The sequence below is a fragment of the Oncorhynchus gorbuscha genome, linkage group LG25, assembly GCF_021184085.1.
Source record: "Oncorhynchus gorbuscha isolate QuinsamMale2020 ecotype Even-year linkage group LG25, OgorEven_v1.0, whole genome shotgun sequence".
NCBI classification, from domain to species: Eukaryota; Metazoa; Chordata; class Actinopteri; order Salmoniformes; family Salmonidae; genus Oncorhynchus; species Oncorhynchus gorbuscha.
In genome coordinates this window covers 24,915,593-24,940,682 of record NC_060197.1, presented here as the reverse complement: position 1 = coordinate 24,940,682, position 25,090 = coordinate 24,915,593, and the positions used below count along the sequence as shown (strand labels likewise).

The 25,090-nt window shown below is 40.0% G+C and overlaps 1 protein-coding gene across 1 annotated transcript; it reads left to right on the top strand.

Annotated features, from left to right (window-relative positions):
• The first annotated feature begins 1,634 nt into the window (after positions 1-1,634).
• On the top strand, positions 1,635-7,164 carry LOC124014533 (apolipoprotein L3-like). The gene is made up of 10 exons (XM_046329639.1): positions 1,635-1,721; positions 2,297-2,441; positions 2,657-2,759; positions 2,979-3,082; positions 3,168-3,251; positions 3,525-3,586; positions 3,734-3,808; positions 4,277-4,331; positions 4,742-4,902; positions 5,000-7,164. Exons 9-10 carry the CDS (start codon positions 4,864-4,866, stop codon positions 5,861-5,863), a joined length of 903 nt encoding a protein of 300 aa, XP_046185595.1. The 5' UTR covers positions 1,635-1,721; positions 2,297-2,441; positions 2,657-2,759; positions 2,979-3,082; positions 3,168-3,251; positions 3,525-3,586; positions 3,734-3,808; positions 4,277-4,331; positions 4,742-4,863; the 3' UTR covers positions 5,864-7,164.
• Positions 7,165-25,090: the final 17,926 nt, after the last annotated feature.

Sequence of the window (25,090 nt, the reverse complement as noted above, 5' to 3'; positions counted from 1 at the left end):
AATGTTTCACCCCATGTTCACAAATGGCCCTTTCCCTTTATTCAGATAACAACATCTCACTTTCTCATCTCATGAAATCATTTCCAAAATATCATTATTTTTAAAACAAGCCATAGAAAGTTGGTTGCAATTTCGGTTTAATCAACCAGAAAAGACAGAACAAATATTACAACAAATATTATGGTTAAACTCAAATATACAAATTCATTAAAAAAAGCTATAATCTTTGTAAATAAATTCATACATAGGACTGGCGGAGTTATGTCACACAGCCAGATGATGGGGTTCACCTTGGGGTCGTGATTGGGGCTGCACCAAATGATTGATGTATTATAATAATTGATTATGCTTATGTTGTATTAATAGAAGGGGAAGGGCAATAAGACCCCTTCCTCACAACATCTATTGGGTCCTGGACTACACATTAGCAATATATGCATTATACGTTTTAATATTGTTCCACAGTTATTTTCTCGCCTCTGCTTCTTATAAGAAACAGTCTGAGAGATGTGTGAGTTATTGCAGTCAAAACAGGGTGTCTGTGAGAAAGTGCCTCAAGGCTAAAAGACATTCGTAGACACAGAACCTTGCAGGGGAGTGAAAGAGATACGTCAGAACTATTGTTCTCTCCTGCAAGTTTGTATAACTGTATATGCATGGGCTTGGTCTCATGAGTAGAAGGTGTTGACGTACGCAGTTACATCACTAGGGGTTGACTGCAAGCATATTAAAGCAACTTTCCTATTTTGCAGAACTTTCCCGAAAACATGTGTGCTATGTTCTCGTTGTCAACTTCTGTCTACAATTGCATTAATTAAGGTTTTTGATTTACTTAAAGATATTGTCTGATTGCTCACCAGTAAGAAAATGATTGACAAGGAACAAGGAACCTACCCCAACACAGCTTACAAAAATATATGGAAATGTCTGCTCTACTCAAAATTACAACCAACTAATTGCAGCAAGTGAAAGGGGGAGAAATTAAGGAATTTGTTTGTCAGCTCCTGCATTAAAGACCAAAATTGTCTAAAGAAAATTGTGATAAATAAAAAAGTATGCCAGTTTCATTTAAAGACCAAAACATTTACAGCTGGGCCATATTGAATGCAAAATAGTTAGGAAGATATTTTTTTGATGTACCAATTCCATGGCACGTGGTTTACGAACTGATACACAAAACTACGCTGGATTCAAAATGTAGAGCTTTTCAATTTAAATTATTATACAAAATTGTTGCAACCAATAGAATGTTATATATATATATATATATATATATATATATATATATATATATATATATGGGGGATACAACCATCCCAGCTCTGCATATTTTGCTCAAAGAGACCCGAAATATTATATAATTTGTTTTGCTACTGTCCATAATATGTAGCTTGTTTTTGAAAAAAATACATTTGCATATTTTATATTTTTCTACAAAAATATGTGGAGGATTGGAAATTATGCAGACAATTACAGTGATGGAAGCCAGAATCTGCCTGCAATATTAAAGCTGATCTACCCATTACGCCCCACCCCCTCTCACAGCTGACACACCAGTTGTCAGTTCATCCATTATTGCTTAACATGTAATGCGGATATGGGTGTGTTTGTTTGATCAAACCATGTAAGTAGAGGAGGAGTCATGCATATAGGACTGGAACTCCTAATCAAATCGTAGGTAAAGTAAGCCAGCAGCACAACCAGCAGACAGACAAGCAAAGGTAAGCCTGGGTTACTAACATATTAACCTTACTGCTATGTTGTATTATTGCAAACCAATGTGTTTTACACTGAGTGTACAAAATATTAGGAACACCTGGTCTTTCCATGACATCGACTGACCAGGTAAATCCAGGTGAAAGATATGATCCCTTATTAATATCACATGTTAAGACAATTGTGCCATTCAGAGAGTGAATGGTGCATTTGAACGGGGTAGGTGCTAGGAGCACCGGTTTTAGTGTGTCAAGGACTGCAAAGCTGCTGGGTTTTTCACGCTCAACAGTATCCCGTGTGTATGAAGAATGGTCCACCACCCAAAGGACATCCAGCCAACTTGACACAACTGTGGGAAGCATTGGCGTCAACATGGGCCAGCGTCCCTGTGGAACACTTTCGACACCTTGTAGAGTCCATGCCCTGATGCCCGGATTCAGGCTGTTCTGAGTGCAAAAGGGGTGCAACTCAACATTAGGAAGGTGTTCCTAATGTTTTGTGACCTCAGTGTATATTAAAATGTACTTTATTGATCAAAAAAAAAAGATGAACGTTGTTAATTGACATGAGTGAGACACAGATTCCAGTGGAATCTAAAGATGGGGAAAACACAGAGTGTCCTTGAGAAGAAAGGATACACTACCCAGAAGGAGGTAGCGAACGGTGTCATAGCTACTGACAAACATGGGGACCAGTTCGTCATTAAAGAGATCAAACTGAATGAGGTATGTGAGAACTATTTGTTATTTCTGAATTGATTATATCTTAAGAGTTTTTTTGGAATAATCACAGAGGGATAGGATACATAATTGGTTTTCAATTACAGGCAACTCTGCAGGTGCAACAATAATGATTGATAGTGACATGTATTCATAAAGATAAAGTAAATAATTAACGTGCCTATATCTTTCAATAAGTCACATATCATTTGTTTTGACAGACATCTGTCCTGAACTCCAGTGCTGGAGAAATTGTCTCAGAGGTTGAATGCCTCAGACAGATTAGTCACCCCCACATTGTAAGCTACAAAAACTCATTTCCAGGTAACTACATCATTCATTTTGTTGTTTTATTTGTCGTTTTATGTATTTCATTTGTTTCAGAGACATTATATTGGAATTACAAGTTAATACAGTATCATCAACTTCAACAAGTGAACTACTACAGTATTAAATAGTATAATAGTTTAATAGTATTAATATGTTTCACGATTAGTATTCTCAAGTAGTATTCACACACAAACTACTAATACATTTTCACAGAGGGTAACTGCTACTATATAGTGACAGACCATTGTGCGAAGGGAAATCTCTGTCAGAAGATAGAAGAGCAGATGACAAACCCTACAGAAGAGTACTCTGAGAAGGTAGCTGAAGTAATAACTAGAAAATTCCACACCACAACTGTTTTAATTTTAGGCTAAAATATACATTACTTTGATACCTTCACAGATCATGGACTGGTTTGTCAAGATCTGCATGGCCCTGAAGCATGTACATGAACAGGGCCTTCTTCACCGAGAACTGAGACCCCTGGTACCGCTAATAGAACATCATGCAAAGACTATTAGTTTAAAGATAGCCTGGAAATAAACTTAAATAAATAAAATAAAATGTAAGGTTTTATGTAAATCCCTGTTAAACAATCAACTGCAATGTTGTGATTTGCGGGAGATTGTTGACTTCACGGCGATACAAAAATAGATTATTACACAAATGTATGTTATTCATATCAGTGCCGAAATTAAATGATGGAATGTCATAAACTGTTGTTTAACACCTCAACTGGTATTTTCTTATCTATACTAGAGCGTACTTCTCACAGAATTTGAAACACTTCGTTTGGGAGCGTTTGGAAGTGTCAATGAAAAGTATGTTTGTTTGGTAATTCTAAAAGGCTCATGATGAATTTACACAACATACATTAATGGTTACACCAATTACTAGTTTAGTATTTTTGATTACATAAATGAGTAGGGGGGGGGGAATCTGTTTAATGTGCCTACTTTGTTTATCAGGACTACCAACGAGGATGGAATGGTGGGTTATTTAGGCCCAGAGATTCTAACTGGTGGAATGTATGACACCAAAAGGTAGAAAATATTTAACATGCATATTTAAATATATATTCCTGGAAAAATGTAAAGATTTTGAGGTAATAATTAGCAATTTCCCTAATTGTTCAAGGTAAAGTGAGATGAGAATGAAGCCACAAACAAATAACAAAACATTTGAGGCTAGATAATCCCTCATTTACTGTAACTCTGTCACAAGGCCTACGATGTGGCATCATAAAATGACATGATCTATGTCATAAAGCCATACGTTAGGTAAACCAGGCCAATAAGATGACCTAGACAATAATGAAAATGTGAAGTAAGTTGACATTTGCAGAGATCCACTGACATGGCTGTTACTCTACACACGCACGCTCACAGACAGTGTTACCATAGGATATGTTTATTAACAGGTTTATAAGTGTAAAAATAAGTGAGAATTATGCAGTGTAAAATAATAATAATTACATGAGAATTAACATGTTTATTTTCCATCCTTTGCAGTGATATTTGGTCCTTGGGATGTGTGCTGTATGAGTTGTGTATGCTTCAGGGTGCAGTAAGTAATCCTACATTTAAATGCTCGTTGTCATTTCGTATTTTCCAGTTGGTGAAGTTGTATATGACTTGAGTGCAGTCAAATAGTTTTAAAGTAGAAACAATTATTCAACTAATGAGTTAAGTGTCTACCCAGCTAGCTTAAGATAGCTAACATTGACCAAATTAAACTAGCTACATATATCTTATAAAAAATATTACGATTGTAAGATTGCTCTGTTTTATCAATTTTCAGCTGAAAAGTTCAAAGATCAGAAACCAAAAACGTGTAAACTCGGGATGCAAAATTCTGACTTGAAGGGTCGATCAAAATCCAATAATTCCGACATAAATTGAACTCGTTCTATTTTGCCTGTCCACCACTAGATAATGATGGATATTGTGTGATAATAGACAGTTCTTTCTTCTCAGTTCACTGCAGTGAAAACAACGGACCTCATTAAAAATATATTGAGGGGATCTTACCCATCCCTACCAAAGAGCTTCTCATCTTCCAACAAGACCCGACCATTAGGCCTTCAGCTGGTGACATCATGGCAAAACCCTTCATTATCAGTTTCCTCAAAAAAAAGGTTTGCTATGCAATATCAATCGTTCAATCATTCAATATGTCTGGTAACCATCTACAGTTCCATTCATTCATTAATATGTGTTCATTAATTTCTGTAGAGTGAGAAATCTGTGGAGGAACTCCAGACAACCTTGGACAAGCTGAGAACTCTGGCAGGTGGCTTGGAGAGTATTCACAAAGGCACCACCATAGGCAGTCTGACAGGAGGTGTTATTGGGGCAGCTGGAGGAATCACCTCTTTAGTCGGGCTTATCCTGGCTCCCTTCACTCTGGGCGCCTCCCTGATCGTCACTGGAGTGGGTATTGGGGTGGCTGTCACTGGTGGCGCCACAGCAGGAGTATCCAACATCACCAACATGGTCAATCAGTCCACTGACCGCCGAGCCATGAAAAACATCATCAAGGAGTTCCAGGAGAAGATGAACTCTGTGGTGACATCTCTACAAGACATCGCTGAGGGTTTGGAGACACTCATGAAAAGTAGCTCTTCTAAGACAGAAAGTGCCGGTTTAAATGTAGAGGCCGCTGCTAGTGCTGGGGTGAGGGTTGGGAAAGGCGTTGCGGGCACCACAGAGCTCTTCCGATATCTCCGGGTAGCCAATATTGGCAAGGTGGCAGCCCAAACTGCCAGGGCAGTGCGTGTGGCAGAGGTGGCGACAGGAATATTTTCCGCTTTTTTTGTAGCGGTTGATATCTTCTTCATCGCCATGGATGCCAAAGAGATCCACAACATCCGACATGCGAAGGAAAATGATACCAGTAAGTTAAAAGTGATGGACACAGACTCCTTCACTGAGCTGAAGCCTGAATGTGAAGAACCAAAGGCTGAGGTCAAGTCAGAGACCATGAAGTTCATCCAGACGATCAGACAGACAGCTGAACGGCTACAGGAGAGCCTGGACGAACTGAGGGATGTCATCTCGTTCATTCCTGAGATAGAGGACTGTTACTTCGACGACTGACCTACTCAGTGATTATATTAGATGCATAAACAACAGATCCAATCATACTTTAATATGCAACTTGTCTGCAAAAGGCAGGCATAGGCAGATTGCCTTTCTGATTCCCAGAACCTGATTAAATCCTCAAGACATTGCTTGTAGAACTCAGCTACGATAACTAAGTGGTAAAAGATCAATATCACAGACGCCTCTACTTCTGAAACATTTCATTTTGTACCATAACCTTTATTTTTTAATTACTGCAGTAATGGAGCTTGTCAACGAGCCCCCCAAGAGTCTGGCCCCCAACTCCTCTCCCACGGTACCCCAGTACAGAAACATTAACCCATGCTTTAACTCATGCTTTGGAATGCGGTCTTGCACACCATCCACCCCTTTCGAGTATATAATATATAATATACTATAATATATCATTTATAATATAGTATAATGTTCAGTCTCTGGATATAAAATAGACGAGTTCAGAGCGAGAATCTCCTTCCAGAGAGACATCAGGGATTGTAACAATCTCTGTTTCACGGAAACATGGCTCTCTCGGGATATACTGTCTCTGTAAGTAGAGCCAGCTGGGTTCTCAGTATATCGTGCAGACAGAAATGAAGAACTCTCCGGGAAGAAGAAAGGAAGGGTGTATGTTTCATGATTAACCACTCATGGTGTGATTGTGATAACATATAGAAACTCAAGTCCTTTTGTTCTCCCAACCTAGAATACCTCACAATCAAATGGCGACCGTATTACCTCCCAAGAGAATTCTCTTCGATTATAGTCACAGCCGTGTATTTTCCACCTCAAACTGATACAACAACGGCCCTCAAAGACCTTCACTGGACTTTATACAAACTGGAAACCACATATCCTGAGGCTTCATTTATTGTAGCTGGGATTTTAACACAGCAAATTTGAGGAAAACGCTACCGAAGTTCTACCAACCTATTGACTGTAGTACTCGTGCAGCTAAAACACTCGACCACTGCTACACCAACTTCCGGGATTCCTACCAAGCCCTCCCCCACCCTCTCTTCGTCAAATCTACTCAAGACTCCATTTTGCTCCTCCCTTCCTATGGGCAGAAACTCAAACAGGAAGTACCTGTGCTAAGGACTATTCAACACTAGTCTGACCAATCAGAATCCACACTTCAAGATAGTTTTGATCATGCAAACTGGGACATGTTCCGGGGTAGTTTAGTCCCAGGGTTCTTAGCTTATTGCTGAGCTTTGAGGGCGCTATGGTGTTGAACGCTGAGCTGTAGTCAATGAATAGCATTCTCACGTAGGTGTTCCTTTTGTCCAGCTGGGAAAGGGTAGTGTGAATTGCAATAGAGATTGCATCATCTATGGATCTGTTGGGGCGGTATACAAATTGGAGTGGGTCTAGGGTTTCTGGGATAATGGTGTTGATGTGAGCCATGACCAGCCTTTCGAAGCACTTCATGGCTACAGACATGAGTTCTACGGGTTAGTAGTCATTTAGGCTGGTTACCTTAGTTCTTGGGCACAGGCACTATGGTGGTCTGCTTAAAACATGTTGGTATTACAGACTCGGACAGGGAGAGGTTGAACATGTCAGTGAAGACTCTTGCCAGTTGGTCAGCGCACGCTCGCAGTACACGTCCTGGTAATCCGTCTGGCCCTGCGGCCTTGTGAATGTTGACCTTTTTAAAGATCTTAATCACATTGGCTGCGGAGGATGTGATTACACAATCTTCCAGAACAGATGGTTCTCTCCTGCATGTTTCAGTGTTATTTGCCTCGAAGCGAGCATAGACGTAGCTTATCTCGTCTGGTAGGCTTGTGTCACTGGTCAACTCTCGGCTGTGCTTCCCTTTGTAGTCTGTAATGGTTTGCAAGACCTGCCACATCCGACGAGAGTCAGAGCCGGTGTAGTAGGATTCAATCTTAGTCCTGCATTGAAGGTTTGACTGTTTGATGGTTCGAAGCGGGATTTCTTATCAGCTTCCGGGTTAGAGTCCCGTTCCTTGAAAGCGGCAGCTCTAGCCTTTAGCTCAGTGTGGATGTTGTCTGTAATCCATGGCTTCTGGTTGGGGTATGTACGTACGGTCACTGTGGGGACGACGTCATCAATGCACTTATTGATGAAGCCAATGATTGATGTGGTGCACTCCTCAATGCCATCGGAGGAATCCCGGAACATATTCCAGTCTGTGCTAGCAAAGCAGTCCTGTAGCTTAGCATCTGCTTCATCTGACCACTTTCTTTTGATCTAGTCACTGGTGCTTCCTGCTATAATTTTTAACTTGTAAGCAGGAATCAGGAGGACAGAATTATGGTCAGATTTGTCAAATGGAGGGTGAGGGAGAGCTTTGCATGCATTTCTGTATATGGAGTAAAGGTGGTCCAGAGTTGTTTTCCCTCTGGTTGCACATTTAACATGATAGAAATCTGGTAAAACAGATTTAAGTTTCACTGCACTAAAGTCCTCATTCACTGTCCCCGCCTTTGGGTGAGCGTGTTCTTGTTTGCTTATGGCGGAAGCTCATTCAATGCTGTCTTAATGCCAGCCACTGACTGTGGTGGTATGTAAACAGTTACGAAACATACAGATAAAAACTCTCTAGGTAGGTAGTGTGGTCTACAGTTTATCATGAGATACTCTACCTCAGGCGAGCAATAGCTCGAGACTTCCTTAGATATCGTGCACCAGCTATTATTTACAAAAAAGTAGTTTAGCATAGAAGTAGTTTAGCTCACCTGGTAGGCTCGTGTCGATGTCCACCATTGCTCCTCTACCCAAGAAAGCAAAGGTAACTGAACTGAATGACTATCACCCAATAGAACTGACTTTTGTCATCATGAAGTGCTTGAGAAGCTAGTTAAGGATCCTATCACCCCTACCTTACCAGATACCCTAGACCGACATCAATTTGCTTACTGCCACAATAGATCCACAGATAATGCAATGGCCATCGCAGTACACACTGACCTATCCCATCTGGAGAAAAGGAATAGCTACAGTGGGGCAGAGAAGAGAGAGGAATGGTTGGTAGGTGATCAAATACTTATGTCATACAATAAAATGCTAATTAATTATTTAAAAATCATACAATGTGATTTTCTGGATTTTGTTTTAGTTTCCATCTCTCACAGTTGAAGTGTACCTATGATTTAAAAGAAATACAGACCTCTACATGCATTGTAAGTAGGAAAACCTGCAAAATCGGCAGTGTATCAAATACATGTTCTCCCCACTGTAGCTCATCCATATATTTATATATTCCTTAATTCCATTATTTTAGGTTGTGTGTATTGTGTGTATTGTTGTGAATTGTTAGATATTACTGCACTGTTGGAGCTAGAAACACAAAATAACATTTGATTTGATTTGAGGTGGAAAGGTGTAGAAAGGAAAGAGACAGGACCAGGGGCTATCTAGGTAGCCGAGAGGTTTCGTGTGAATTTTGACGTTACTTACGTACAAGTTGTAGAATGGGGGACTCAGACCCTGGTGCTGCCGTGTCTGTCTGGGACTCTGGGTCCCTCAGTGAAGATGTCACACCCTGATCTGTTTGACCTGTCTTGTGCTTGTCACCACCCCCCACCAGGTGTCTCCCATTTGTCCCCATTATCCCCTGGGTATTTATACCAGTGTTTTCTGTTTGTCTGCGTAGTTTCCCATTTTTGAGTCTTTCTAGTTCTGACCATTATGCCTGCCCTGGCATGTCCCCTTGTATAATACATATTTTGACCTGTTTCTGGGTCATGTCCTGAGTCATGATAGAAGTGAACCTGAATGACATCATGGTACAGATTCAGCCTGAACAGGCACAGGACATAGAGACTGAAGTTCTTCTCAGATCCAAGCACCAGCCCTAGCCAAGACAATCAGCAACTGCCAGCCAGACATGTGTAACCTTCTGATGGAACTAAGAGCCATTAAGGCCCGACTGACAGCTACAGAGAACAGTTGGAGAAACGAAACTAATCCAAATAAAATGTTTAAACAGATATATTTCTATATCATGTATTCAAGGGTTCAGAATGAGAATGTGTTTATTTTGTAGCCACATGCCTGTTAGCCGAAGACAAATGTCCATTCCTAACAAGAATGGACAAAGCTTTGAACTTAAAGGGTAAGTTCACACATTTTTACATGTGGCCTTATTTTAACTCTTTATGTGATTGTAATTGTTTCCCCAAACTGTTTTTTACGTTTTTTAAATATTTTGCCATAACTTGCCATAGACTACAACGCATTATTAAAATGTGTCTAAAACATATTATAAAATGCTCCAAACCAACTCATATTACATCAGAGTCTCTGTCTGGATAATGTCTCTGCACTCAATTTAAAAAAGAAATGTTCCACTGTCCCATAAAACCATACTGTATGTAACCCTCTCACCACAGAGGGTTTGTTTTCCTCCATGTGTAACTCTGTGTTGTTGTATGGGTCGAACTGCTTTGCTTTATCTTGGCCAGGTCGCAATTGTAAATGAGAACTTGTTCTCAACTTGCCTACCTGGTTAAATAAAGGTGAAATAAAACCAGACTTGAATTTGACTCTCACAATATTACCTTACATAGAATATCTCAACCGCATTGGATGTTAGGTGAGAAGGACATCTCCAATAAGAATCCCTATTGTAAACTATCTATGGTGATGACAACTAGGGTATTAACGTCAGATGGAATGATTATAGATTTGTGTTATTGTATAAGGATATGCTTTCCCATGCATTAAATTCAATTGAAACTGTAAATGACTCCATCAATGCAACATACATAAGGTTCAAGATGTGTATTATTACATTTTCAAAGCACCTCAACAAAATAATAAACCCCAATGAGTTGTGCACAACCCCCATGTCCAAGTGATTTCAAGCTTGATTAAACCCCGTTGGCGCGCGTTGGAGCTCAAAAGAATGACGACACACATAATGTTAATCTTCCCCAAGTAATTCTCTCTCGGGGTTCGCACGATGCTAGGCTATCCTCAAGGCCAGGGGTGTCAAAGTCAAATGGACGGAGGGCCAAATAAAAAATTTAGCTACAAGCCGAGGGCCGGACTGTTCGAATGTTCATTGAAAATTTTTTAAATGACGCATATAGTCTAGTGAACCTAATTGAACCTACTGAAAACCTAACAAATATATTCCAATATGATCAGATAAATAAAGCAATATTTTCTTATGGCTCTGTCAGTAATCTTTAATTTTCAACAGACACAAAAGACAAATTTCCTTTATATAAAAATCCCCATAACATGAACATTAAATGAAAGAAACCGGTATTCAAGGCACCATCAGTAGCCTATATTTTCTATTTTAGCAAAAGTGGGCTAAATTTACTTCAAAGAAAAAAACAATAATAGCAATTTTCTATCATCCACTCAACTGAAATATTTTTAAAATATAATTGGATTGAAATACAATAAAATAAAGTGCAAAAATCTATTAATCAAAAACAACACTTTGTTTAAGGAGAAGTAACATGCAGTGAAAACAAATATTAAACTTTAACTTTTAAACTTGAACTGAGTAAAAACTCTAAATATGTGATTGCACAGTAATGTTCACTTGTTTGAGGTTGAGGGTGATACTTGGTGGTGTCCCATCTTTTCCACAAGTTCATCAATGTTCGGGGTAAGGCTCTGAGCTGAGGAAATCCTCAGAATTGAGTTGAGGTGTTCAGCAGTAAGTCGACTTCTGTGTGATGTTTTGTTCAAGTTCATCAAAGAAAACAGTTGTTCACACAGGTATGTGCTGCCAAACATAGACAACGTTTGAGCAGCCTGGATGCGCAGCTGGGGCATTGTGTCGGGGAGGAAACGGGCGAACTCCGCAGCACCCACTGCCGCATATTTTGCCCTCAGTGCATCATTGCATTGGAGGTCAATCAACTCCATTTGGAGGTTTGGTGGTGAGCTTTCCATGTCAACAGCAAATGGGTTACCGAGCAGTTCCAACCTGCTTTTTTGTGCTTCAAAGTCAGCAAATCGGCGTCGAAAGTCAGCGGCAAGCATACCTATTTTATCAGCCAACTGTGCGCTCGGGAACGCACTGGTAGAGAGCTTCTCTTTCATGGTCTGGCAGCTGGGAAAGTGGCTCAAATTTTCTTTCCGCATCTGCGTCTCCCACAGAGTCAGTTTGGTTTTAAATGCCTTCACTGTACTGTACATATCAGAGATGACACGATCCCGACCCTGCAGCTGCAAGTTCATTGCATTCAGATGACTCGTAATGTCACACAGAAAAGCCATTTCACACAGAAACATTTCGTCTCGGAGTTGTGTTGTGTCTTTCCCTTTGCTGTCCAAGAACAGACAAATCTCCTCACGAAGCTCGAAACATCTTTGAAGCACCTTTCCCTGGCTTAGCCATCGCACCTCTGTGTGATAAGGCAGATCACCATGCTCCGTTTCTAACTCCGTCAGAAATGCCTTGAACTGGCGGTGATTCAAACCTTTGGCTCTGATAAAGTTAACTGTGCGCGTGATGATGCTCATTACATGCTCCATTTTCAAGGCTTTACCGCACAACGCTTCCTGGTGTATGATACAATGATAAGCTGTCAGCTCACCTGTCGCGTTTTCCTCTTGCATCTTTTCCCGTATCTTCTTCACCAGTCCGCTCCTGTGTCCACACATCGCAGGTGCTCCGTCGGTTGTCAAACCCACGAGTTTTTCCCAAGGCAGCTCCATCTCATTTACACATCTTGACACCTCTTCATACAAATCATGCCCCGTAGTTGTGCCATGCATAGGACGTAAAGCCAAAAACTCCTCTGTCACGCTTTAGGCTGGAGTCCACTCCGCGGATGAAAATTGACAACTGGGCAATGTCAGAAATGTCGGTGCTCTCATCCACAGCCAAGGAATATGCAATGAAATCTTTTCCCTTTTTCACAAGCTGCTCTTTTAGATTGATGGACAACTGGTCTACTCTCTCGGCAATGGTGTTTCTGCTCAGACTCACATTTAAAAAGAGTTGCCTTTTTTTCTGGGCAAACTTCGTCACAAACTTTAATCATGCAGTTTTTGATGAAATCCCCTCCGTAAATGGCCGGGCTGATTTAGCGATCTCTTCTGCCAAAATAAAACTGGCCTTGACAGCAGCCTGGCCTTGTGATTTGGCTTTTTTGAACAGAGCCTGTCGAGATTTGAGGCCTCGTTTTAATTCCTCTGCCTTTTGTAGCCTTTGTTCCATGTCCATATTCTTGTTTTTGTCCGCGTGTTTCGTTTCATAATGTCGTCTCAGATTATACTCTTTCAGTACCGCCACACTTTCTCCACACAGAAGACACACAGGTTTTCCAGCTACCTCCGTGAACAAATACTCCGACTCCCACCTTGTTTGAAACCCCCGGTTCTCAGTGTCCACCTTCCGTTTTGCCATTTTTGATGGGTATCTGAAAGTTAATTTTACTGTGATGCTGACAACTGCTGTGCCAATAAATATTGAAATGAAGCAGCCTACTGCTCGGTGCGTCACCGTTGCATTGTGGGAAATGTAGTATTGGTGCGTGTAAAAGATCTGCGGGCTGCCGGCTTGCTGCGGTCTGCGGGCCGGTTCTAATAATAAATCAAGATCATCCCAGGGGCCGTAAAAAACCTTCTCGCGGGCCGGATGTGGCCCGCGGGCCTTGACTCTGACATATGTGCTCAAGGCTGTCAAATACCTCCACGGTGAGCCGGTAGCTTCAGTCTTTACTAAGTCTTTCTTAACAAAATGATAATAACTCTCTTATAAAATAAATTCAAAACTCGGTAGGTATGGGTTTTGTTCTATTTTTATTGTATTCTTTTATCATTTTTCTTCACCAACGGTCATAATGTAATGTCCATCCTTTTTCCAACGTCTCTCCCTTTCTACCAGGTCATCTCTCCCATTGGCCACAGCTTAACAAGCTACCTTATTGGTCAAAACTTAAACTTAATACTTGCTTCTAACAAGAATAAACTCAATACTTGGTTCTAACAAGGGTATTAAACATTTTTGCATATTTGTTGTTGTTGTTGTTGTTGTTGTAAACAGTATCATTAACTGTGATTTTTGTTGTTGTGCATAGGCATTTAATGTAATACATTTCCATTAAAATGGGTCAAAATATCTGTTTAGTGGTCTCCGTGGGGAGGGGAATAATGAAAACTAGCTGTTATTGGCAGATCGTTTCCAAACTCTCTTTGTTATTTTACATTTACACGTTTAGTCATTTAGCAGAAATTCTTATCCACAGCTACTTATTGGAGAACTTAGTGTAAAGTGCACATTTCACCTTGTCAGCTCAGGGATTCGAACCAACAACTTTTTATTGGTTTATTAACCAGTTTACTGCATAGTGATGTCACCATGGAAAGCCAAGATTATTGCCCTTGCAAATCTGTTGATTAGAAGGGAAATAACTGACATAACACTGGAAATAACACTGATCCAATTTTTTCACACTTTACAGTGTTAGTTTCATCAGCTGTTGTCAATATGATATATGATCTTCCTAAATATACGATCTGCCTAAGTATTTGTTATTACATATTTGTTCAAATAACTGTTTTCCATTTCAGGAGAGGAAACTTCAAGCTTTGACATTGAGGGCCAAAACCACAGAGTTCAGAGAGGAACAACAGCAAACCCTGCTGGACGAACTGAGAAGACAAACTGAAGGTAAGGGACAAGGGATATTGAATATGAGCCACAGAAAGGACTTGATACAGTACATCTTGGGTGACACTTATATGGAGTAAACAGTTAAAGTCTGTGCAAAAATACTGTAAACCCCATTGCAATCTGGCAGGGTGAGTTAATTTTAATGAAATCTTCAATGTAAGGAGGGTGACACTAAACTATAGTTTAGTAAACTAAGCAATACGTAAATATAATGCACGTTGTTTAATCAAAGTTTCAAAAGTTTCAAATGGATTAAACCGGCCATATTATTTTATCACTTATTGATGTCACTTGTTAAATTCACTTCAATCAGTGTAGATAAAGGGGAGGAGACAGGTTAAAGAATGATTTTTAAGCAATTGAGACATGGATTGTGTATGTGTGTGCCATTCAGGGGGTAAATGGGAAAGACAAAAGATCAGTTCTGTAAAGTACTTAATTAAGTAAAAATACTTTAAAGTACTACTTAATACTACTTAATTCGTTTTTTGGGGTATCTGTACTTTACTATTTATATTTTTGACAACTTTTACATTTACTTCACTACATTCCTAAAGAAAATATTGTACTTTTTACTTCATTCATTTTCCCTGACAGTCAAAAGTACTCTTTACATTTTGAATGCTTAGCAGGACAGAAAAATTGTCAAATTCATGCACTTATCAAGAGAATGCGTGGTCATCCCTACTCCCTCTGGCAGACTCACTAAACACAAATGCATTTTTTGTAAGTAATGTCTGAGTGTTGTAGTGTGCCACTGGTCATCAATACATTTTAAAAACCAGAAAACGGTGTCGTCTGCTTTGCCCCTTTACTTCTACCTACATGTACATATTTCCTCAATTACCTCAACTAACCTGTACCCCAGCACATTGACTCGGTACCTGTACCCCCTGTATATACTGGAGCCTCATATTTATTTATTTTCTACTTTAGTTATTTAGTTATTATTTTTTTAACTCTACTTTTCTTACCTGCATTGTTGGTTAAGAGTTTGTAAGTAAACATTTCACCGTAAGGTCTGCAACTGTTTAATTTGACGCATATGACAAATAAGATTTGATTTGAACGTATCTGTTTGATATATAGAGATAACACCTATACCCATTTGTAGCAGACAGATGGAAGCTGTTCCTATCACATTTTGAATGTACTAGCTTTGATTTTGATTTGATTCCATTTTTAATATAAGGAATTTTAAATTCTATAGAACATTTATTTATACAGATCATTTGATTGAATGAAAGAATGAATGAATGTATTTATGGATGGATGAATGGATTAATGAATGAATGAATGTATTTATGGATGGATGAATGGATTAATGAATGAATGAATGTATTTATGGATGGATGAATGGATTAATGAATGAATGAACAAACAAATCATACGATTTTATCATACAATCTTGAATTGCAAACCTTTTATTGTGAGGAAACTGATAATGAAGGGTTTTGCCATGATGTCCCTGAAGGCCAAATGGTCGGGTCTTGTTGGAAGACGTCACACGGGAGGTCGCAGATCTCAGATGAGAAGCTCTCTGGTAGAGATGGATAAGAATTCCTCAATATTTGGGGATGAGCTTGATTGTGCTTGCTGCAGCAAACTGTCAAAAAAGACTGAAGAGCTCCTCTGTTTAAAATGTTTTTATGTTCATACTGTGGTAACTTGCAAACATATTGGGATGATGTTCCAGACACATATTAATCCTAGTCCTGGACTAAAAAGCATTCTCAATGTAGTTTAAATCTGTGTCCAGGAAACCACCCCTAACATCTTCTTTCTAAACTGAAAAATAAACACAAATATTAGTCACCTTGGAAAGAGTTCTTGTGGCTTACAATATGGGGTGAGTTAACTGCAGGAGGTTTTCAACATCAGAGAATATGTCTCCAGCACGAGAGTCAAGTCTGACGTCTGTTAATTCTTATGGCTGCAATCCCGTTAACGGGATCGATTAGACAACAGCCAGTGAAAGTGCAGAGCGCCAAATTCAAACAACAGAAATCTCACAATTAACATTCCTCAAACATACATGTGTCTTATACCATTTTAAAGGTAATCTTGTTGTTAATTCCACCAAAGTGTCCGATTTCAAATAGGCTTTACAGCGAATGCACCACAAACGATTATGTTAGGTCACCGCCAAGTCACTTCAGCCATTTTTCCAGCGGAGAGAGGAGTCACAAAAAGCACAAATGGAGATCAAATTAATCACTAACCTTTGATGATCTTCATCAGATGACACTCATAGGACTTCATGTTACACAATACATATATGTTTTGTTCGATAAAGTGCATATTTATATAAAATAATCTCAGTATACATTGGCGCGTTATGTTCACTAGTTCCAAAAACATCCGGTGATATTGCAGAGCCACATCGCTTTACAGAAATAGTCATTATTTGACAGTAGGTATGGTGTTCTTTGGATGCAAGTCAGCATTCTTAGTTCTCCAAACACGACGAGTTGAGTTTTTACCAAAAAGTTCTATTTTGGTTTCATCTGACCATATGACATTCTCCCAATCTTCTTCTGGATTATCCAAATGCTCTCTAGCAAACTTCAGACGGGCCTGGACATGTACTGGCTTAAGCAAGGGGACACGTCTGGCACTGCAGGATTTGAGTCCCTGGCGGCGTAGTGTGTTACTGATGGTAGGCTTTGTTACTTTGGTCCCAGCTCTCTGCAGGTCATTCACTAGGTCCCTTTGTGGTTCTGGGATTTTCTCACCGTTCTTGTGATCATTTTGACCCCATGGGGTGAGATCTTGCAGCCCCAGATTGAGGGAGATTCTTTGGTCTTGTATGTCTTCCATTTCCTAATAATTGCTCCCACAGTTGATTTCTTCAAACCAAGCTGCTTACCTATTGCAGATTCAGTCTTCCCAGCCTGGTGCAGGTCTAGAATTTTGTTTCTGGTGTTCTTTGACAGCTCTTTGGTCATGGCCATAGTGGAGTTTGGAGTGTGACTGTTTGAGGTTGTGGACAGGTGTCTTTTATACTGATAACAAGTTCAAACAGGTGCCATTAATACAGGTAACGAGTGGAGGACAGAGGAACCTCTTAAAGAAGCAGTTACAGGTCTGTGAGAGCCAGAAATCTTGCTTCTTTGTCGGTGACCAAATACTTATTTTCCAACATAATTTGCAAATAAATTCATTAAAAATCCTACAATTTTTGATTTTCTGGATTTTTTCCCCCCCTCATTTTGTCTGTCATAGTTGAAGTGTACCTATGATGAAAATTACAGGCCTCTCTCATATTTTTAAGTGGGAGAACTTGCACAAATGATGGCTGACTAAATACGTTTTTGCCCCACTGTATTGATATATTCTTAATTCTATTCCTTTACTTAGATGTGTGTGTATTGTTGTGAAATTGTTAGATATGACTTTTTAGATATTAGTACACTATTGGAGCTCGAAACACAAGCATTTTGCTACACCCGCAATAAGATCTGCTAAACACGTGTAGCTCAGTTGGTAGAGCATGGCGCTTGTAACGCCAGGGTAGTGGGTTCGATCCCCGGGACCACCCATACGTAGAATGTATGCACACATGACTGTAAGTCGCTTTGGATAAAAGCGTCTGCTAAATGGCATATGTTATATATGTTATGTGACCAATAAGGATATGCTATGATATAATCCTTTGAGATACAGTTGTTGACCAGAATAAGCACACATAAACAGCAACATGTCTACGATTCACATATATACGGTAATCTTAATCGTTTTTCTATGTTTATTGGCATCACCCACAAGAAGTAATATTACAGTTTACTATAGAATACTACAGAACTTAGTGTAGTATCCCGCAATCATAGGGCTCCCGAGTGGCGCTGCGGTCTAAGGCACTGCATATCAATGCTGGAGGCATCACTACAGATGCCCTGGTTCAATTCCAGGCTGTATCACAACTGGCCATGATTCGGAGTCCCATAGAGTGGCGTGCAATTGGCCCAGCATCGTACCGGTTTTGGCCAGTGTAGGCTGTCATTGTAAATAAGAATTTGTTCTAGGTAAATAAAGGTTACATGAAAAAAAAATTGTAGTACTTACTATAGAATGTTCTAGCATACTGTAGAACACTGTATTTCATTTGCATATACCCTGCCCATTCGCCTCCCCCATGTCGCAATTTGTGCCACCCATAAGTTAGAAACATACATTCACCATATATTGTGTTCCCTACCAGTTATCTCTTCAGACCTCAGTCCTACCCAAAAGTTATGGAAAATGTGTTCTTTTAGCATTTCTCCAGTAGCCTTCCTGAAGCCTCCAATTCTATATCAAAGATAATAAAACAAAAATACTATAGTAAATATTACAGTAATGTCGAGAAAAACACTACAGGAAATACTACAGTATAATACAGCACGCAACAACACCACAGTAAATACTACGGTGTAGTACAGCGCGCAAAAACGCTACAGTAAATACTACAGTATTCTACAATCCGCAAAAAACAATACATTAATTACTATAGTATATGCTACAATTTCCTTTACAGTATACTGTAAATACTGCAGTGTACTACAGTAAATACTACAGTATTATACCATATTATAATGTAGTATTTTTTACGTGGGCAGTCAGAGTTTATGGTCCATTCCACAGATGGATAATTCAGGGTTCAGTGTATTGTAAGTAGTGTGAAAATTCAGTGTGTGCAATCCTCATTAATTGAGCTTGGGAAGTTCTGGACAATATTTTTTTTTACCAGGAAACAGCAGCATGTTTACAATTCACACATAACTAAGGTGACCGCAATGCTAAACATTTACTGACATCATTCAGAGTTTATGGTCTGTAATCTGGACACCCAGAAACAAACTTCGCATGCTGGCCATCCTCTTGATTAATGGGATAATCTGCAGTTGCTAGAGTACATCCATTTTTAGATATTTAACGGAATAATACACTCCCTTCTGTACTTATTTGCACAGTGAAGCTAAAATGTGTACATTTTATGCTCTTTGCTCAAATATTTAATATGAGGCGACAGTACAGAATGTCAGCATTTATTTGAGGGTATTTTCATACAGGTCTGTTTTACCGATTAGAAATGAAAGCCCTATGTATCTAGTCCCTCATTTGAAAAAGTCTTTGGACAAATTCATAGATAGTGTACTAAAGTAGTCAAAAGGTTAGTATTTGTTACCGTGTTCATGGCACGCAATGACTACATCAAGCTTGTGACTCAAAAAACTTGTTGGATGCATTTGAAGTTTGTTTTGTTTGCGTTGTTTTGACCAACAGGAACTAAATGGTGAATAATTTATTGTCATTTACAGTAAATAAGATCAGAAGATGTTCCTGAACACTTCTACGTGAATGTGGACGCCACCATGATTATGGATAATCATGAATGAATCATGAACTATAAATACAATATGCTAAGCTCTTTAATATTACCAATATCATGGTAGGTTATGTAGGTATGTCAGTCTGCCACCAGACTATAATGGAATAAACTCTTTTGAACTGTTTGTCTCGATTGTATTGACTATGTTTTATTGTGTTGATGCTTTGTGTATTTTTCCTGTAAACATCTCTTGAAAAGTGCTATACAAAACAATGTATGGTCATTAGTGTCTCTTTCTAATGTCTCTCAAATACAATAGATTTGTCTTTGTCAAGCTGTCATTAATTTAACTGTGGTGCATAATCTATTTCCTAGAAAAGGTTTGGGGACCGTACAGTATGTCCTAATCATTGGTGACCACAGGAGGTCGCTGTTACATTTGGTAAGGCTGTTTGTATGGGTAAGAAATGGGATTGGATTAAGAAATGGGACTGGATTAAGAAATCATAGGCACCGGGTCTGTGTTTTTTGATAGCCCCCCCCCCCCCACACACACACACACTTCCCGACACACCATTTTCTGGTATCAAATCCGTGCACCAAGATGCAATTTGACGCGTGGTAAATGTACTATTGAAGAAAAAGCTCCTTTATAATTAAGCCATAATCCAATTTGCAATGTGGAATAAGATACAGTTGAGCAGAGGCGTTTTTACGATTTCTACTCATGGGGAACATTTGTTCAGGGTCCAGAAAAAAAAGGCTTTTAAAAATGCATTTCATGCAACTCTAAGTAATTTACATGGAAGAAGACATTAGCTGAATCTTTTTTTAATACCACACAAATGACCGAAATGAGTGGTTACTCTGACACAGACAAATTGAGATCAATCTGGTTTGGAATTTTAACAAACAATAGCCCAGGCCAATGAAGCAACACACCGATTGTGCAATAATAGGAGGCAATATATAGAGCATGTACTGTATATAGGCTACAGTAGGCTAGGGGAGACAGGGGATATTTGTAACACTCCCAATATCTCTAATCAGGAACAAGTGACAACTAACGACACCTGCCTCTGATTGAGAACCATACTAGGCCGAACACAAAAACCAACATAGAAAAACAAACAGACTGCCCACCCCAACTCACGCCCTGACCATACTAAAACAAAGAATAAACTAACAGAACTACGGTCAGAACGTGACAACAAGCTACAATCATGTGACTCACTGTGCAGATGGTCAGTTTATAGTCCTCAACCATCATGTGAAGAAGCAAGACCCTGTGATAGACTCTGCAGATTTGATTGACAAACTCTGATTTTGAGGTACGGAATTCTTTTTATGACCCAATTTTTTTTGTTGTTGTTGATGGCATCACCTGCTTTGTCATTAGATTCACCAAACTGATATCCGGTTTATAACCAGTGTGTGTAGATATATTTGATGTAAGTTAGCAATGCTAAAGTTTGAACATGTAGCTAAAATTGAAGATAGCTAATGGCTGCAAGGCTCAGGGTTAGTTGTAAACAAGCCTAAGAATGCCTGGGTTCTGGGAATGCAAATTATGGGCCCACCAAGCCTTGGGAATTGAATTTGTTTTTTTTTCCCATTAGGAACACCACAAACATTCAATTGTTTAGTCCACATGTTGTTGTTTAGTTGTCAGATGTTGTTGTTTAGTTGAGAAGAGCCAGTTAATGGATCGTATTATTATGTTATTTCTGCTGCACAAAATGTTAAACATGGCGATGTGGTTCTCATGTTCTCAATAAAGGCGTATAATATTTCGTTGCATGTCATGATATATGATTTTTCTTTCAAACTGTTACATTTCACCCCAAGCTCTGTTACAACTGACCGGGGGAGGTGGGATAAATTGTAACATTTCACTCGTTGTATATGTCGCGCTGGTATAAAGGGATCGGGAGACAGGCGCAGGAATGCGTAATAGGGTTTTTTATTTACCCAAATTACCACGTGGCATGTAAAGCCACGGGGACGAAGACCAAACAAACACGTATACAAGACACAGGGTTGAGACCCAAACAAAAGAGCAAGGAGTACCTCGAATAAATACACCGGGGCGAGACCCGTAACATACACTCACACAGTGATACCACACGGGACCAGACCCGTAATCATCTGCGCAATTCAACCGGCACGAAAGCCAAAACAAAACAGCACAGGTACTCACACAACCAACGGACATTGGAACAATAATCAACAAGACAAGAGTGAACAAAGGGCACACTTATACAATTACTAATCAGGAGAATATGGGGACCAGGTGTGCGTAATGACAGTTCAGTTCCTAGAGGCTGGTGAGATAGACCTCCGAAACTGGTGCACTGTTGAGCAACAGTACCGGAATTGTCAAAGACTCCGACCACCCTAGTCATAGACTGTTCTCTCTGCTACTGCACAGCAAGCGGTTCTGAAGTGCCAAGTCCAGGTCCAAAAGGCCTCTTAACAGCTTCTGCCCCCGAGCCATAAGATTGCTGAACAATTAATCAAATGGTTACCTGGACTATTTGCATTGACCCCCCCTCCCCCTTTTTTTTACTCTGCTGCTACTCGCTGTTCATTATCTATGCATAGTCACTTTACCCCTTCCTACATGTACATATTACCTCAATTACCTCGACTAACCTGTATCCCCGCACATTGACTTGGTACCCCCTCTATATAACCTCGTTATTGTTACTCTTTTATTTATTTTTTACCTTAGTTTATTTAGTAAATATTTTCTTAACTCTTATTTTTCTTAACTGCATTGTTGATTAAGGCCTTGTAAGTAAACATTTTACGTTAAGGTCTACCTACACATGTTGTATTAGCGCATGGGACCAATAAGATTTGATTTGAACGTATCTGTTTGATATATAGAGATAACACCTATACCCATTTGTAGCAGACAGATGGAAGCTGTTCCTATCACATTTTGAATGTAGTAGCTCAAACCATTTCTGAGAAATTGACAAAAATGCAAAAAGTGTTACAACCATCCCGGTCTCCCCTAGTACATACAATTTCCAGTAGCACACTAACTCATGCACTCACCTAATAATGATGATGACGGTGATGGCCTGCGTGCGCATCTTGGCAATAGTCTTTCTCAAGACGAGCTACTTTGAAAAACAGTGCTGCTGTTTGCAAATAAAATTTGACTTGTTGGTTCTACAGACAGATTAGTCTGCTCTTTTAAGCAGTAGGCATTTGCTTTCCAAACTGTACGTTTTTCCCGCTACTGTATATTAACCATTTGCAAAAGGCAAACAGACAACCATAGAAATATCATCCATAGATGGCAGTACTCATTCAGGTCAGGACTGGCAGCCATTGCTAGTGTACCAATCAGTTTAATAGTCAAATTGCCAGGGTAGGAGGTTCCAAAACCCTTCTATGGAACACATGTCTATGGCCACAATGCAACAGGCTGTATATGTGGTGTGCATGCTGGCCAGCCTTCCTGATGGAGGGCAACCCGTAACTGCCAAAATAAAGGGAACACTTGAGTAAATGAGGGATACAAATATGTCATGATGTGGTGTATTTGCTCCTTGCATGGTTTAGGTCCCCTTGTAGAATCTATGCCAAGGCACATTGAAGATGTTCTGGCAGCTCGTGGTGGCCAAACACCCTCTTAAGACATTATCTTGCTGTTTTCTTTATTTAGGCAGTTGCCTGTATTTACTTGTGTTCAGATTTAATACAAAGTTATTTTTTTAAATGAATGATCCTCTGTGGCTAAATTATGTTCTCTGGTGTATTTTGAACATTGAGTGCAGACTCATGTGGTTGGATGAAAAATATATCACATATATATATATTCCATTTTTTGGGGGGCGGTGGGGGGGCTCTTGGGTCCCCTATGGGTTTGGGCCCTAACTCGGACTCATACAATTGACCAGTCAAATGTATTTATTACGCAGTTGTTATTTTTTATTTATCATAAGCAATAGACATTAATCCGGTCGGAAATCTGTCCTTTGGTCTGCAGAGTCCAAATGTGAAATTTTTGGTTCCAACCACCGTGTCTTTGTGAGACGCAGAGTAGGGGAATGAATGATCTCTGCATGTGTAGTTCCCACCGCGAAGCATGGAGGAGGAGGTGTGATGGTGTTTTGCTGGTGACACTGTCTGTGATTTATTTAGAATTCAAGACACACCTGGTCACCACAGCATTCTGCAGTGAAATCCCTTCCCATCTGGTTTGCACTTAGTGAGGGGGACCATCATTTGTTTTTCAACAGGACAATGACCCAACACACCTACAGGCTGTGTAAGGGCAATTTGACCAAGAAGGGGAGTGATGGAGTGCTACATCAGATGACCTGGCCTCCACAATCACCCGAACCTCAACCCAATTGAGATGGTTTGGGATGAGTTAGACCTCAGAGCGAAGGGAAAGCAGCCAACAAGTGCTCAGCATATGGAGGAACTCCTTCAAGACTGTTGGAAAAGAATGCCAGGTGAAGCTGGTTGATAAATAAAATCCAAATAACTTCACAGATCTTCAACACTGTTGAAGGAAACACTGTATCCCATGCTTGTTCAATGAACCATAAACAATTCATGAACATGCACCTGTGGAATGTTTGTTAAGACACTAACAGCTTGCAGACGGTAAGCAATTAATGTCACAGTTATGAAAACGTAGGACACTAAAGAGGCCTTTCTACTGACTCTGAAAAACACCAAAAAGAAGGGTCCCTGCTCATCTGAGTGAACGTGCCTTAGGCATACTGCAAGGAGTCATGAGGACTGCAGATGTGTCCAGGGCAATAAATTGCAATGTCCGTACTGTGAGACGCCTAAGACAGCGCAACAGGGAGACAGGATGGACAGTGTATCGCCCTCGCTGTGGAAGACCACGTGTAACAACACCTGCACAGGATCGGTACATCTGAACATCACACCTGCGGGACAGGTACAGAATGACAACAACAACTGCCCGAGTTACACCAGCAACGCACAATCCCTCCATCAGAGCTCAGACTGTCCGCAATAGGCTGAGAGAGAATGGACTGAGGGCTTGTAGGCCTGTTGTAAGGCTGGTCCTCACCAGACATCACCGGCAACAACGTCGCCTATGGGCACAAACCCACCATCACTGGACCAGATAGAACTGGCAAAAAGTGCTCTTCACTGACGAGTCGTGGTTTTGTCTCACCAGGGGTGATGGTTGGATTCGTGTTTATAATCGAAGGAATGAGCGTTTCACCGAGGCCTGTACTCTGGAGCGGGATCGATTTGGAGGTGGAGGGTCCATCATGGTCTGGGG